Genomic DNA, 15,273 nt, shown 5'->3' with positions numbered 1-15,273 from the left:
TCTGGGAGTCATCCATGTTCCTGGAAGCAAGCCCAGTGATTCTGTTCTTCATCCAGCTTCCCTTGGGCTCTGTCTTTTCACTGGTCTGTGGTTGGTACCCTAACAGGATAGTTGTTTACAAGTCTTTTATGAAAAGATAAAATCCCGCTCTTTCTTGGTCTGTGGATAATAGGTGTGATAGGCCCCCGGGAGTCCAGCCTGTTTGCTGTCTCTCTGCTTTCTATCTTTTATCTTTCTGCACGTAGTTATTAGAGAGCAAGACAGTGCATCTGTGAATCAGTGCCAGGAAACAAACACACAGACTCATCCCTATCCTCGTGGTATTATTTTCTGTTTGAATGTGACTTACACAGGGTCCGCTGTGTGACCTGAGGTACTGCTATTAAACAGTGGAGGAGAGCTTTAAAATGGGCAGGGATGGGGACAATAAGAACTTGAGGAACCCAGTTGACAATCCTCTCCCCTCCCCTTCCCTCTTCTCCTTGGCCCTGCTCTCTCCTGCCCACTGGAGGAAGTAGAAATCAGTGCTTGAGTCATTGTACAGAGTTCAGAGACAGGGTAGGCCATGCAGAAAACAGGAATTTACTAACTCTTTTGAGGCAAGGTTTTGCTATGTAGCCCACATTATCCTTGGATTTCAGATCAGGAGGCTCCACTCTGTCAGTGCTATGCTTATAGGGCCAGCATCAGTTAGAAAGCAGAACCATAATTGACAAACTGGGATATGAATCTGAGATGTACAGGCCGTGTGAGAATCTTATGTATCACTTCTTTATGCTGTTTATAATAAAGTATTGACAATAAAGATGTCACACCCTAGGACATCCAGTTGCAGTAGGACTAAGCACATCCTGTCCCAGGGAGGCCCAACCAGGAAGTGCAGTTAGAGGAAGGGGATCTAATGGCAGGCAACACAGTCAGCCAATGACAGCTTCAGCTCCAATTGTTAGGGGACCCACATGAAGAAGCTGCACATCTGGTGGGGTGCTTAGGTCCAGCCCTTGCATGTTCTTTGGTTGGTGGTTCAGTCTCTGTGAGCCACCGTGGAAAACAACATGAGATTTAAAAGTACTGAAGGTTCTATTTTTTCTGCTGTAGCAAATGCCCAGCAAACTAAATCCTCCATGAGAAATCTATCCCAAGAACTTGCTCCAGGTAGAAAGAACATTATTCTAGAATGGTAAAGGGGACAATTCAATCAACTATATCTAACTGACAGAGCAGAAGAGCAAACAAAGCAATGCACTAATCCTGTCAGGGTGCCAAGATGTTTCTGTGCCTGTCTTCCTGAGTGAGTAACAGTCACATAAGGATTAGCATATGGGCTTCCCTAAAATGTAGCATCCTCCTACCTGTGCCTCCTCTGTCTTGGGACCACAGGCATGAGATACCCCATGCTTTCTGTTTTTACATATTTGAAAATACACAGCACAGAGTCATCATTTACTATGCACATTATCTACAATGACTTCCCAAATTAATGGATAACGGTGTTCTCATTCAAAGCATCATCAAAAAGGCCATGAAAGTCCATGAAGAATAAAGTCAAATATACTTCTCTTGTAGGCAGTGCTCTGGCAGAGACTTTTGCAAACTGTTACTATGACTGTCAATGAGTGCAGGCATTACATGTGGAAAAATATTAAAAACACAACAACACATGTTCCAGACATCCTTTTAAAAGGCTACAAGGTTCAGGGTTTGGGAAGATGGCTCAGTGTTAAAAGTCTTCTTGTACAAGGCTTAAGGACTCCCAGCATCGATGTAAAAGTCATGCCTAGAACCCAGTGCTGAGGGAGAGAGTCAAACACATCCCAGGAAAGCATGAAAGGTTGGCTCAAAGTGACCCCATAATTAAAAATTAAGGTGGGGAACTATTGAGAAAGTTATTCAATATTGACTTCTGGCCTTCATGTATGCATGCATGGGTGAACACACCACACCCATGCACACACTTGACCAAAACTAATAACTAACTTAATGTCTACACAGAGGGGAAGATGTTATTTACAGAACTTTCTATGATCCACTTAGTGCTTTATATTTCTTTAAAAACTATCAGATTATATAGGTTATTTTATAAGATAGATGAAAAAAGTGACATAAAGTCCAAACTTAGTTTTCTCTTTAATTTCAAAATGTTTTTCATGTAAAACAGTTAAGTCATGAGAGACATAATATGAGACTCTATATTGTTTCCAAACTTTAGGCAGGTTTCACATATATCATAAAGGAAGAATATTGATATTTTATTTCTGTTTAATTTCATGTATATCATTTGAAGAAAGTAGATAATGGTGATGGTGACTATTTTCTTTGGTAAACCACATCCGAGTGTAGTTTATGAGCTGGCAAGACAGATTGGAAGTTATCACACTGTAGACTGAAATACCACCATGATGTTGGAAAGATATGACCCCCTTCTGAAAGTTATTCTGGCCTCCATAGGAACCATGCAAGGTTTGTGGGCTCAGACATACCCACACACATGCATGTGTAAATAAATAAGTGCAAAGAATCTGAAAGACCATTGGTTATTTAAACGAAGATCTGAGACCATGTTGATAAATTCTTTCTATCACTCATTGCATTCACAGTGCCACCAAAGGGCTAGGGCTTTAAGATTTGCTACACGTTTTTAATGTGCATACACACTGTGCACATATAAAGAGAACTACCAATGTGTGATGTATATGTGCTCCTCTGCATATACATGTGTGTTTTTGTGTGTGCTCAATATATCATATTTACTCATAGCTGTACTACCATGAAAACATTGATAGCCTTAGAGGAATTACCTCCTAACAAACCTTGAGGTACTTTCTTCTGACCCACATCATCTTGAAGATACACATATTATTAAATCTTTCCCTTGCTCCTGACCATTTAAACTCCCAGTTAAACTTTACCCCGTGTTCAGGAGTATATCCTGCCCTTGGAAGTGTCTGGACCATCCTACTGGGCGCCTTACCTCGGCAGATGGGTCGGTGGTCACTCCATGCTGCTAGGGTCTCTGTGACTCTTTGACAGGTGATGCCCTTGGCCCCTTGGAGGACATAATTATCCTCACAGGAGAACTGCACGTTTGCACCAACCCTAGACAGCATCAAGAAGAAGACAGTCCAAAATTACCAACAGAAGAAGGACCCCAACAGACGACCTAGTGCTGTCACTCCATTCTAACAGTGTAGCATAACCAGCAATCCACGAGAGACTGTTTTGGGAGTTGGGGGTTATGGCAGTTTTAGAGTAGGTTGCAGGTAACCGAGGCTAGCCTTGAGCTTGCCTGAGCTTGGCATAATCTGAAGAGTATGCTGAGAGGTCACCTTATAAACCTTAAGAGTCACTTCAAAAACAGAAGAAAGTCAAAGTAATATTTTTTTAAAAAATTAAAGGTGTTTATTTATTTATTTTTATTTATTTATCATGCACAGACATTTTGCCTTCACATACATCTGTATACAATGTACATGTGGTCTGACCTAGAGTTCAGAAGAGGGGGCAGGGTTGCACACGTTTTGTGAGGTGCCATGTAGTTTTTTTCAGAACTGAACCTGGGTCCTCTGTAATAGCAACTGGTGCCCTTAATTGCCAGACCATTACTGCAGCCTTCAAGGAAGGTTTATGGATTAAACAGGAATACACATGTGAGAGAATTTTGGACTCTGAATTGTCTTACACGACTATATAGTTTACAGAAGCCAGGACAGAAAGAGTCCAAGAAAACGTCTTTGCAAAGGACCTATAGTCCTACCATCAACATTCACCAGACTCCCTGGAACATACTCCCTAGAACATTCAGAAATACATGTTACAGGAACAGAAGCATTTATCATGGATCCTAGGGAAGGGCAATGCGTTCATCCTAGAACAAGATGAAAGACTGTTTTGGCTCCAGAGACAAATCTAAAAACAGAAAGCCAGATTATTGAAACCAGATAGGACATCGTCCAGGATGGCAGTTTTGACAGGTGCATGAGGTATTGTGCAAGTTGGAGGGTAAGGTAGCATGTGAGGCAACTGTCACACTGAGGACATAGATGTCTCTTTGCCCACCATCTGAGTGGACAGCTGGAGAGCTTTACTATCCCACAGGTCGACTGTTACAGGAAGCGATTCTACACAGGGAGCTGTTGAGGGAACATGAGTAAGAGCCCGAGTCTCTGGGGAAGAGATGATAGCCATCCATGTAGATCCATAAAGTTTAAACAAATAAGACAAAAGGGAAGAAATAAGCATGTTTCCTTTCCTGCTGATGGAACAAAAGGTACCACAGGGGGTATTGGAATTAGTTTCTCTCAAGCCTCATGATAAATCAACTCGAAACTCCACGGTACTGTTTCTGGTGATAGTCCTGAAGGTGTCAAAAGTCATTAATGCTGAGCCAACCCAGGTGGCAAGATTCTTAGGTTAATGAACTAAAGTACTTTCCCATTTCAAAAGAAAATCTCAGTTTCATAAGAAATACTATGCAAACCAGTGCCTATTAAGAGGATATGAAGTACATGGAATTTTCAGTTTTAGTTGTCCAAAAAGCTGTCTTTATACCACATGCCAAGAACAACTGATTTCTGGAATGCAGATTTTGAAAAAAATTGATAGATATGAAACATGAGCTTTTAAGATAAAATGCGTTGAAAGCACACATAATTCTATCCCATTGCCAGTATGACTGACTCCAAAGACCACCATAATTTGTAGACTTCTCCCATAATCCCTAATGATTAGGCTTTATTACAACATCTGAACTATAGTTAACAGGTTATTCAAATCTACCAATTTTGTCTTAAAACCAATTATTACATATCTATTCCCTATCCACAGTTTATTTCCTATCTACCTGTCTTTACTTGAATTTCAATATTTTCATTACTCCTTCTGAACATTTGCATTGAACAGATTCTAGGCCACACTCTAGAAATCAGATGGGCAGAAATGAAGAAAACATAGAAAGTCCTAATCTCAAGGAGATAACGGAACGGCTAAGGAAGAAAAATGACACTTAGTAAACCTTAATAAAAATGAATGTGAAGGAATCAAAATGGTAATGATTAGACCTGGGGTAGCAGAGAGGGAACATGACGGTCTGCCAAAATTTTTCTGTGGCCCTCCTAATATGAGATGCTAATTGCTAACATGCTGTTTCAAGGGTGGAAAATAGGAGAACAGGGACGCGGAGGTAGTATATCTGCCTCCCACCTGCTATATTGCAATCAAATCACAAATTTCCTTTAAGTATTGAAAAGAAGTAGGAACCTGAAATCCTCAAAGCTCAGACAAAATAGACAAATGAGGTTTCAAGCCCTAAATCTTCAGTATAGGAAAGAAAACATTTACAGAGCAAAGAGACAATATACCAAAAGAGGGAAAACGACATATGAGATCCAGATACAATAAACACAGATTGGTCAAAGTGAGAACAAAGCAATATCAGATTCACAAGTGTATGGAGACAGACTTCAGGGTAATATGGCCACTCCTGGGCATCTGTTTAAGTGACTGTATCTTACTACAGAGATACGTCCTCAGTCATGTCCATGTCTTCACTGTCCACAAGAGCCAGGATATGAAAACCACCTCAACACCTGTTTACGGCTGAATGGAGAATGAAATGTGGTGGCCATGCATGATGCAATGCTTTCCAGCCATAAAGAAAGAGGAAATCATGACATTTGCAGGTAAAAGGCAGAACCAGAAAACATACGGATGGTGGTAACCCGCATCCAGAAAGTGGGACGAAGTACCAGATCTCTAATGTTGTCTGCTCAACTTGCAGTCCAGGATCTAGCAGAGGTCAGGAAACTAGAAATGATCATTGGTGGGAAGTGGGCAGAAAGATCTTAAGGAGGGGAGAATCATAGAGAATAGGGGGATTATGAAGCAGGTGGTTGAGGTGGGGACATGGATGTGGGGGGGAAGGGTGGAGGAGTATTAACTAAAATCAAGGCTGTTTGAGAAAGCCACATGGAAACCTACTATTTTAGAAGTTTCAAACACAAACACAAACACAAACACAAACACACACACACACACACAGACATACACACATTCACACACACACACCACACACACACTGCAAAAGCACACACACACACACATACACACACAATGCAAAAGCACAACAAACACACGTACACACATACCACATATCATTTTTCATATAAAATAATTTAGCTAGCATTACTCTCACAGGGGATTATGTTTCTGTCGGAATGCAAGTTGCTAAATAAAAAGCCCAGAGTTAGTGTGGGCTTCTTCTCCAGTCATTGACTGGGGGTTCCCTGAGAGCCCCTAAAATACAGGCCAGTGCCGTTACTTACTCTGGGTTCCCTGTAAGAATGTGATGGTAATGATGGGCATGGCAGCACACATCTTTAGTCCTAGCACTTGAGAGACAGAGGCTGGTTGGTGGATCTCTGTGAGTTCCATGCCAGCCTGGTCTACATAGGGAGTTCCAAGTCTGCTAGAGCTACACAGAGATGCTCTGCCTTAAAACAAATAAACAAACACATGTTGCTTAAGACACCATAGACATTTGTTAAAAGACATAGAAAAATCAAGTATGGTCTTATCAGGGAGTTTTGCCAACAGTGTGAGCAGCTATAAACACTGAACTACAAGCACTGGAGCGGCAAGAAATGCCACTGGAGATGTCATGGGCACAAGAGCCACACGAATGTTATGGAGGTAACTAACCTCTCTGCTTGGATTTCAGGTTGACTTAACCAGAGGAAACACATACCTTGTACTGAAAATCTAGCAAGGAACAAACCGAAGAGGATGTCCCAGGTCTCGTAGGTTAATCAATTACTATTACTTTGCAAAGTGGGCAGACTGTCAAAGTTCACCCTAAACTGTTTCTCTATATGCCCAGTGTTAGTCTCAGACCTCATCAGAGCAAAGTTTCTCTCTCTCTCTCTCTCTCTCTCTCTCTCTCTCTCTCTCTCTCTCTCTCCCTCTCTCTCTCTCTCTCTCTCTCTCTCTCTGTGTGTATGTGTGTGTGTGTGTGTGTGTGTGTGTGTGTGTGTGTACTGGATACAGAACCTCACAACTGATCAGAGAATAGAGAACAAGTTTCAGTGCTACGCTCAGCCACAAATCGGACATCTATATCAACTGCCCCAAAAGTTTGGGGACAATTGTGGACGAGACAGTGAAAACACCATAAAATCTAGATATCAGGGAAGACATGAACAAAATAGTGTCTTCTGGTCCTGATAGGAGAGTACACTTAAGAACTCAGGGTCTGCATGGATAAAGCCAGTGAACATTCTAGCACAAACAGAAGAAAAATTTATGAGGTCTCACCCCTAACTTTGGATTTAAGTGTGACCCCTGGCAGGTCAAGCATGTACCCATGGATGTCTCTAAACCCATTCATGTATAGGCAGCACAAATTGGACTCATTGGACTATGAAATTGGGAGAAGTAGAACAGTGAGTGAGTGGATGAATCAATTATTATAATAAATTCTCAAGGAATTAATAAAATATATTTAAAGAACCACAAAAAGATATTGAATGGTGTTCGTAGCACTGATGTAATAAGAAGAAAAGTGGTATTAATCTGTGACGGTGCAGAAATAAGGGAAGCCTTGTGTACTATTTGGAGGAATATAAATTTAGCACAACTACTGTGGAAAATGACATGAAAACTCATCATAGCTTTTTTTTTTCTTAAAGAAAGAACTCTTATGGGCTCCAGTATCCCTGCTGGCTGAATAGGTGAAAGCAGGAGAATCAATATCAGAGTGATGTGCACATTTCCAGCTTTGAAAGTCACAAACATGATACAGAACCAAGTGAACGACAGCAGATAAATACAGACAAGTGAAGTGTGGTATGTACCCAGAATGCAAACAGAGGGACCTCCTGGTACTAACACCACCACGGATAAATCAGGAGGCCACTTTACTCAGGGATAGAAAGATACACTACATACCCTATTTATACTTGAGAAGTTACAGACTAGAACTCATAGAGACACAGAGAAGAATCTGGTCATCATGGCCCGGAAGAGGAAGATAGATCCCAGAAATGCTATCCATAGGACAGATGAGCCCAATTATAAGGAACATGAGCGCAGGTGGTCTCATGTATAGATTGCTAGCAGCATTAACACAAAATGCATGACATATTATTCTTTTGAAAATTGTGGACACAGATTTTAAATATCATCATCAGGAATTATGACCGGATGATGTCAGACATACTAGCTAGCTGGATTCTGGCACACAAAATGCTTACATTTCAAAATACATTGTATACATAGGATATCCAATTTACATTGGTCAGTTTTGATCCCTTGACTTGTCAGTCTCATTTGTGGCAGCATTGTAAGTGCCTGTCCAAATTATGAGGCAATGCTGCTAGAGATGGCATCCAACAGTAAGGCCGTGCTTGATGAAGCTACTATTAGAAATATTTGACAGAATACAAGTCGAACTGTGAATAAGGATCATGGTACTTAGTATAGGCATATGTATAAATGTTACAAGGAATGAAACATGACTCAGAGCCACCTAATCTAAGGATCCACGTACCAATCAGTTCTAGTTATATCTATAGAGCAGAAAACATTCTAGTATTTGTCAGTGGAACTATTGTTAAGTATCTCTTCTAATTTCTAGTAATTGTACTGTTCTGTTTCTATGAAGTTAAAAAGAAAACTGTTAAGATTTCATCCTCAGACTGTCTATCCTCACTAATGGGAGGCTCTGGCACGCACAATTTTCCAGACACCTTTCAGGCACCTGCTCAGGAACCCTTTCCAGGTCCTCTGAGTGAGGACTTTTCCCAGAACTGGACATCTTCCTGTGGAGTCAGTCTTTCCCAGAAGGCTGTGCTCCAGTGCTGTCACTTTCCATTTCCAGGACATTCAGGGAACCACACAAAACTTCACTAGTGTTGTGAAATCTTTACAGGGCTTAGTCGAAATGGCATCAACAGATACTGGAACAATTCTGACATTAAAGCATTGAATTTATTAACAATGGCCAGCTTTCCATCTGAATGCAGGTCTAAATGCAGCCCAATGGGCGACCCTCAGGCTGAGCTGAAGCCAATTGTCTCAGCAATGGATCAAGATGGGGTGGGAAAGAAATATGGCCTGGCTTCTAATTTATTGACTTGAGCTTTGGTTTTGTCTTATCCTGGCTCTCAAATCAGTTTAGTTTAAAAGCCATGTGTGCTTTTTACTTCAAATACACAGCAAACCAAGTTTCCATTGACTTATCACTATTTTTGAGATACTGTATATTAGCTATATCAGATTGACTAATCTTGTTTTCATAGTTTTTTTCAAATATGATTCCAGAAAAATATCTAGCTTTTCATTGGCAGAATGAAATAGGACATTTAAAATAATTAGGTTTCACAATGAAGACAAGTATTAGAGAATGAAAAAGTTGTAGATATGTTATGCACTGTTAATACTTAAAGGGCAAGTGTGAGTGGAACAATGGAAGCTGGAGGACTTTGCCTTTCAAATAGATTACAATAGCAAAAAATATTATCTTCTTAATTCACTGTTCCCTGCTCTAAAACCCTCATCCTTCAGCTTTTAATCTTTTCAATGGACACCATTCATTGACATTTATTTACTTGCTATGGGAAGAGTATTCTGAGGTGAAAAAGCTATTTCTAGATGTTTGAGCTAACACAAACTACTTCCAAATATGGGGTTCCTGGAAAGTGATTATTTATGGACTTTTCAAAAATGTTGGTCCAACTAATTCTGGAAAAAAATCTGCAATGACTTAAGTATTAAATTTGAATCCCAAACTGGATGGTGTTGATGTGACTGTGGGGACCACCATTCTCATTGCCAAAGAGAGGATGGGTAGAGTAGCTCACGCCTTCCTGTAGTCCCTGTAACTATCTGAAGAATCTGCTGGGGCAGCCAGATAGATTCATAATTCTATTTCAGGTTAATTAATTTAATTTTTAAAAGATTGATTTCATTTACACGTGTGTGTGTGTGTGTGTGTGGGGGGGGGGGGTAATGGTGGTGGTGATTTTGGTGGGTAGTTCTGCCACATGTGTACAGGTTTCCAAAGAGTCCAGAAGAGGGCATCAGTGTCTCCTATATCTAGACAAGTCATTCTCAACCTTCCTAATGCTGTAGCCCTTTAATACAGTTATTCATATTGTGATTTCTCCCAACAATGAAATTAATTTTGTTGCCTCTTCATAACTGTAATTTTCCCAATGTTATGAATTATAAGGTAAATATTTAATGTGCAGGATATCTAATATTCTACCCCTATGAAAGGGTCCTTCACACCCCACAAAGGGGGCATGACCTACACGTTAATAGACTCTTATCTAGAGTTTCAGCACTAATTTACAGAGGAAGTCAATCGACATGGTGCTAGGAACCAAACTCCAGCCCTCTGAGAGACTTTTGAACAATGAGCCATTTTTCCAGCCCCAATTTTGACCATTGGTACATTCTTAGTGTCTTAGAGTTTCTACTGTTGTGAACAGACACCATGAACACTGGCAATTAATATAAAGAATATCTAACTGGGGTTGGCTCACGGTTTCAGAGGTTTAGTCAATTATAATCATGATGAAAATCATGCCAACATCCAGGCAGAAATGGTGCTGGAGAAGGAGCTGAGAGTTCTACATCCTTATCTGAAGGCAGCTAGAAGACTGTCTCCCAGGCAAACAGGAAGAGGCTTTGGATCACACTGGGCAGACTTCTGCATATATATCTGATCTCAAAGACCCACTTCCACACTTCCTCCAACAAGAATACACCTCCCGAGGTCCACTGCATCTGAGACACCACCTGAACCTGAAGGGACCCACCGGATAAACAGTTCTCTGCACCCAAATAACGTGGGAGAGAGATAAACCTTCAGAGAGGCAGACACGCCTGGGAAACCAGAAGAGACTGCACTCTGCACACATTACTGATTCCAGAGGAAAACACCAAACACCATCTGGAACCCTGGTGCACTGAAGCTCCCGGAAAGGGCGGCACAGATCTTCCTGGTGGCTGCCTCCGCGGAGAGCTCATAAGTAACACTCCAAGAGCAAACTTGAGCCTCAGGACCACAGGTAAGACCAACTTTTCTGCTGCAATCGACTTGCCTGGTGAACTCAAGACACAGGCCCACAGGAACAGCTGAAGACCTGTAGAGAGGAAAAACTACACGCCCGAAAGCAGAACACTCTGTCCCCATAACAGGCTGAAAGAAAACAGGAAAACAGGTCTACAGCACTCCTGAAACACAGGCTTATAGGACAGTCTAGCCACTGTCAGAAATAGCAGAACAAAGTAACACTAGAGATAATCTGATGGCGAGAGGCAAGTACAGGAACCCAAGCAACAGAAACCAAGATTACATGGCATCATCGGAGCCCAATTCTCCCACCAAAGAAAACACGGAATATCCAAACACACCAGAAAAGCAAGATCTAGTTTCAAAATCATATTTGATCATGATGCTGGAGGACTTCAAGAAAGATGTGAAGAACTCCCTTAGAGAACAAGTAGAAGCCTACAGAGAGGAATCGCAAAAATCCCTAAAAGAATTCCAGGAAAACATAAATAAACAAGTAGAAACCCATAGAGAGGAGTCACAAAAATCCCTGAAAGAATTCCAGGAAAACACAATCAAACAGTTGAAGGAATTAAAAATGGAAATAGAAGCAATCAAGAAAGAACACATGGAAACAACCCTGGATATAGAAAACCAAAAGAAGAGACAAGGAGCTGTAGATACGAGCTTCACCAACAGAATACAAGAGATAGAAGAGAGAATCTCAGGAGGAGAAGATTCCATAGAAATCATCGACTCAACTGTCAAAGATAATGTAAAGCAGAAAAAGCTACTGGTCCAAAACATACAGGAAATCCAGGACTCAATGAGAAGATCAAACCTAAGGATAATAGGTTTGGAAGAGAGTGAAGATTCCTAGCTCAAAGGACCAGTAAATATCTTCAACAAAATCATAGAAGAAAACTTCCCTAACCTAAAGAAAGAGATACCCATAAGCATACAAGAAGCCTACAGAACTCCAAATAGATTGGACCAGAAAAGAAATTCCTCCCATCACATAATAGTCAAAACACCAAACGCACAAAATAAAGAAAGAATATTAAAAGCAGTAAGGGAAAAAGGTCAAGTAACATATAAAGGCAGACCTATCAGAAACACACCAGACTTTTTGCCAGAAACTATGAAGGCCAGAAGATCCTGGACTGATGTCATTCGGACCCTAAGAGAACACAAATGCCAGCCCAGGTTACTGTATCCTGCAAAACTCTCAATTAACATAGATGGAGAAACCAAGATATTCCATGACAAAACCAAATTTACACAATATCTTTCTACAAATCCAGCACTACAAAGGATAATAAATGGTAAAGCCCAACATAAGGAGGCAAGCTATACCCTAGAAGAAGCAAGAAACTAATCGTCCTGGCAACAAAACAAAGAGAAGAAAAGCACACAAACATAACCTCACATCCAAATATGAATATAACAGGAAGCAATAATCACTATTCCTTAATATCTCTCAACATCAATGGCCTCAACTCCCCAATAAAAAGACATAGATTAACAAACTGGATACACAACGAGGACCCTGAATTCTGCTGCCTACAGGAAACACACCTCAGAGACAAAAGACAGACACTACCTCAGAATGAGAGCTGGAAAACAACTTTCCAAGGAAATGGTCAGAAGAAGCAAGCTGGAGTAGCCATTCTAATATCAAATAAAATCAATTTTCAACTAAAAGTCATTAAAAAAGATAAGGAAGGACACTTCATATTCATCAAAGAAAAAATGTACCAAGATGAACTCTCAATCCTAGATATCTATGCCCCAAATACAAGAGCACCTACATATGTAAAAGAAACCTTACTAAAGCTCAAAACACACATTGCACCTCACGCAATAATAGTAGGAGATTACAACACCCCACTCTCATCAACGGAAAGATCATCGAAACAGAAATTAAACAGAGATGTAGACAGACTAAGAGAAGTAATGAGCCAAATGGACTTAACAGATATTTATAGAACATTCTATCCTAAAGCAAAAAGATATACCTTCTTCTCAGCTCCTCATGGTACTTTCTCCAAAATTGACCATATAATTGGTCAAAAAAAGGGCCTCAACAGGTACAGAAAGATAGAAATAATCCCATGCGTGCTATCAGACTACCATGGCCTAAAACTGGTCTTCAATAACAATAAGGGAAGAATGACCACATACACGTGGAAATTGAACAATGCTCTACTCAATGATAACCTGGTCAAGGAAGAAATAAAGTAAGAAATTAAAGACTTTTTAGAATTTAATGAAAATGAAGGTACAACATACCCAAACTTATGAGACACAATGAAAGCTGTGCTAAGAGGAAAACTCATAGCCTGGAGTGCCTGCAGAAAGAAACAGGAAAGAGCATATGTCACCAGCTTGACAGCACACCTAAAAGCTCTAGAACAAAAAGAAGCAAATACACCCAGGAGGAGTAGAAGGCAGGAAATAATCAAACTCAGAGCTGAAATCAACCAAGTAAAAACAAAAAGGACCATAGAAAGAATCAACAGAACCAAAAGTTGGTTCTTTGAGAAAATCAACAAGATAGATTAAACCCTTAGCCAGACTAACAAGAGCACACAGAGAGTGTGTCCAAATTAACAAAATCAGAAATGAAAAGGGAATCATAACTACAGATTCAGAGGAAATTCAAAAATTTCAACAAAACTTGAAAATCTGCAGGAAATGGACAATTTCCTAGACAGATACCAGGTACCGAAGTTAAATCAGGAACAGATAACCCAGTTAAACAACCCCATAACTCATAAGGAAATAGAAGTAGTCATTAAAGGTCTCCCAACCAAAAAGAGCCCAGGTCCAGATGGGTTTAGTGCAGAATTCTATCAGACCTTCATAGAAGACCTCATACCAATATTATCCAAACTATTCCACAAAATTGAAACAGATGGAGCACTACCGAATTCCTTCTATGAAGCCACAATTACTCTTATACCTAAACCACACAAAGACCCAACAAAAAAAGAGAACTTCAGACCAATTTCCCTTATGAATATCGACGCAAAAATACTCAATAAAATTCTGGCAAACCGAATCCAAGAGCAGGCTTCATCTCAGGCATGCAGGGATGGTTTAATATACGGAAAACCATCAACGTGATCCATTATATAAACAAACAGAAAGAACAAAACAACATGATCATTTCATTAGATGCTGAGAAAGCATTTGACAAAATTCAATACCCCTTCATGATAAAAGTCCTGGAAAGAATAGGAATTCAAGGCCCATACCTAAACATAGTAAAAGCCATATACAGCAAACCAGTTGCTAACATTAAAATAAATGGAGAGGAACTTGAAGCAATCCCACTAAAATCAAGGACTAGACAAAGCTGCCCACTCTCTCCCTACTTATTCAATATAGGTCTTGAAGTTCTAGCCAGAGCAATCAGACAACAAAAGGAGGTCAAGTGGATACAGATCAGAAAAGAAGAAGTCAAAATATCACTATTTGCAGATGATATGATAGTATATTTAAGTGATCCCAAAAGTTCCACCAGAGAACTACTAAAGCTGATAAACAACTTCAGCAAAGTGGCTGGGTATAAAATTAACTCAAATAAATCAGTAGCCTTCCTCTACACAAAAGAGAAACAAGCCGAGAAAGAAATTAGGGAAACGACACCCTTCATAATAGACCCAAATAATATAAAGTACCTCGGTGTGACTTTAACCAAGCAAGTAAAAGATCTGTACAATAAGAACTTCAAGACTCTGAAGAAAGAAATTGAAGAAGACCTCAGAAGATGGAAAGATCTCCCATGCTCATGGACTGGCAGGATTAATATAGTAAAAATGGCCATTTTACCAAAAGCGACCTACAGATTCAATGCAATCCCCATCAAAATACCAATCCAATTCCTCAAAGAGTTAGACAGAACAATTTGCAAATTCATCTGGAATAACAAAAAACCCAGGATAGCTAAAACTATCCTCAACAATAAAAGGACTTCAGGGGGAATCACTATCCCTGAACTCAAGCAGTATTATAGAGCAATAGTGATAAAAACTGCATGGTATTGGTACAGAGACAGACAGATAGACCAGTCAAACAGAATTGAAGACCCAGAAATGAACCCACACACCTATGGGCACTTGACTTTTGACAAAGGAGCCAAAACCATCAAATGGAAAAATGATAGCATTTCCAGCAAATGGTGCTGGTTCAACTGAAGGTCAACATGTAGAAGA

The 15,273-nt window shown here is 40.1% G+C and overlaps 2 protein-coding genes across 2 annotated transcripts in view; both read right to left on the bottom strand.

The window, feature by feature from the left end:
* Erich1 (glutamate-rich 1) overlaps positions 1–15,273 on the bottom strand; it is a gene marked incomplete at its 5' end in the record, with an annotated part of 52,793,804 nt that overhangs the window by 2,189,162 nt on the left and 50,589,369 nt on the right.
* Csmd1 (CUB and Sushi multiple domains 1) overlaps positions 1–15,273 on the bottom strand; it is a 1,600,021-nt gene that overhangs the window by 437,868 nt on the left and 1,146,880 nt on the right. For both annotated transcript variants that reach the window (XM_087588866.1, NM_001037327.2), the window contains exon 9: positions 2,972–3,096. In XM_087588866.1, coding sequence (XP_087444992.1) covers positions 2,972–3,096 — 125 coding nt within the window. The remainder of the gene's footprint in view (positions 1–2,971; positions 3,097–15,273) is intronic.

Source organism: Rattus norvegicus, chromosome 16 (assembly GCF_021556685.1).
Source record: "Rattus norvegicus strain SHRSP/BbbUtx chromosome 16, alternate assembly SHRSP_T2T, whole genome shotgun sequence".
Taxonomy (NCBI): Eukaryota; Metazoa; Chordata; class Mammalia; order Rodentia; family Muridae; genus Rattus; species Rattus norvegicus.
The sequence above is the reverse complement of the archived record's forward strand: the minus strand, read 5'-3'. Positions and strand labels throughout refer to the sequence as shown.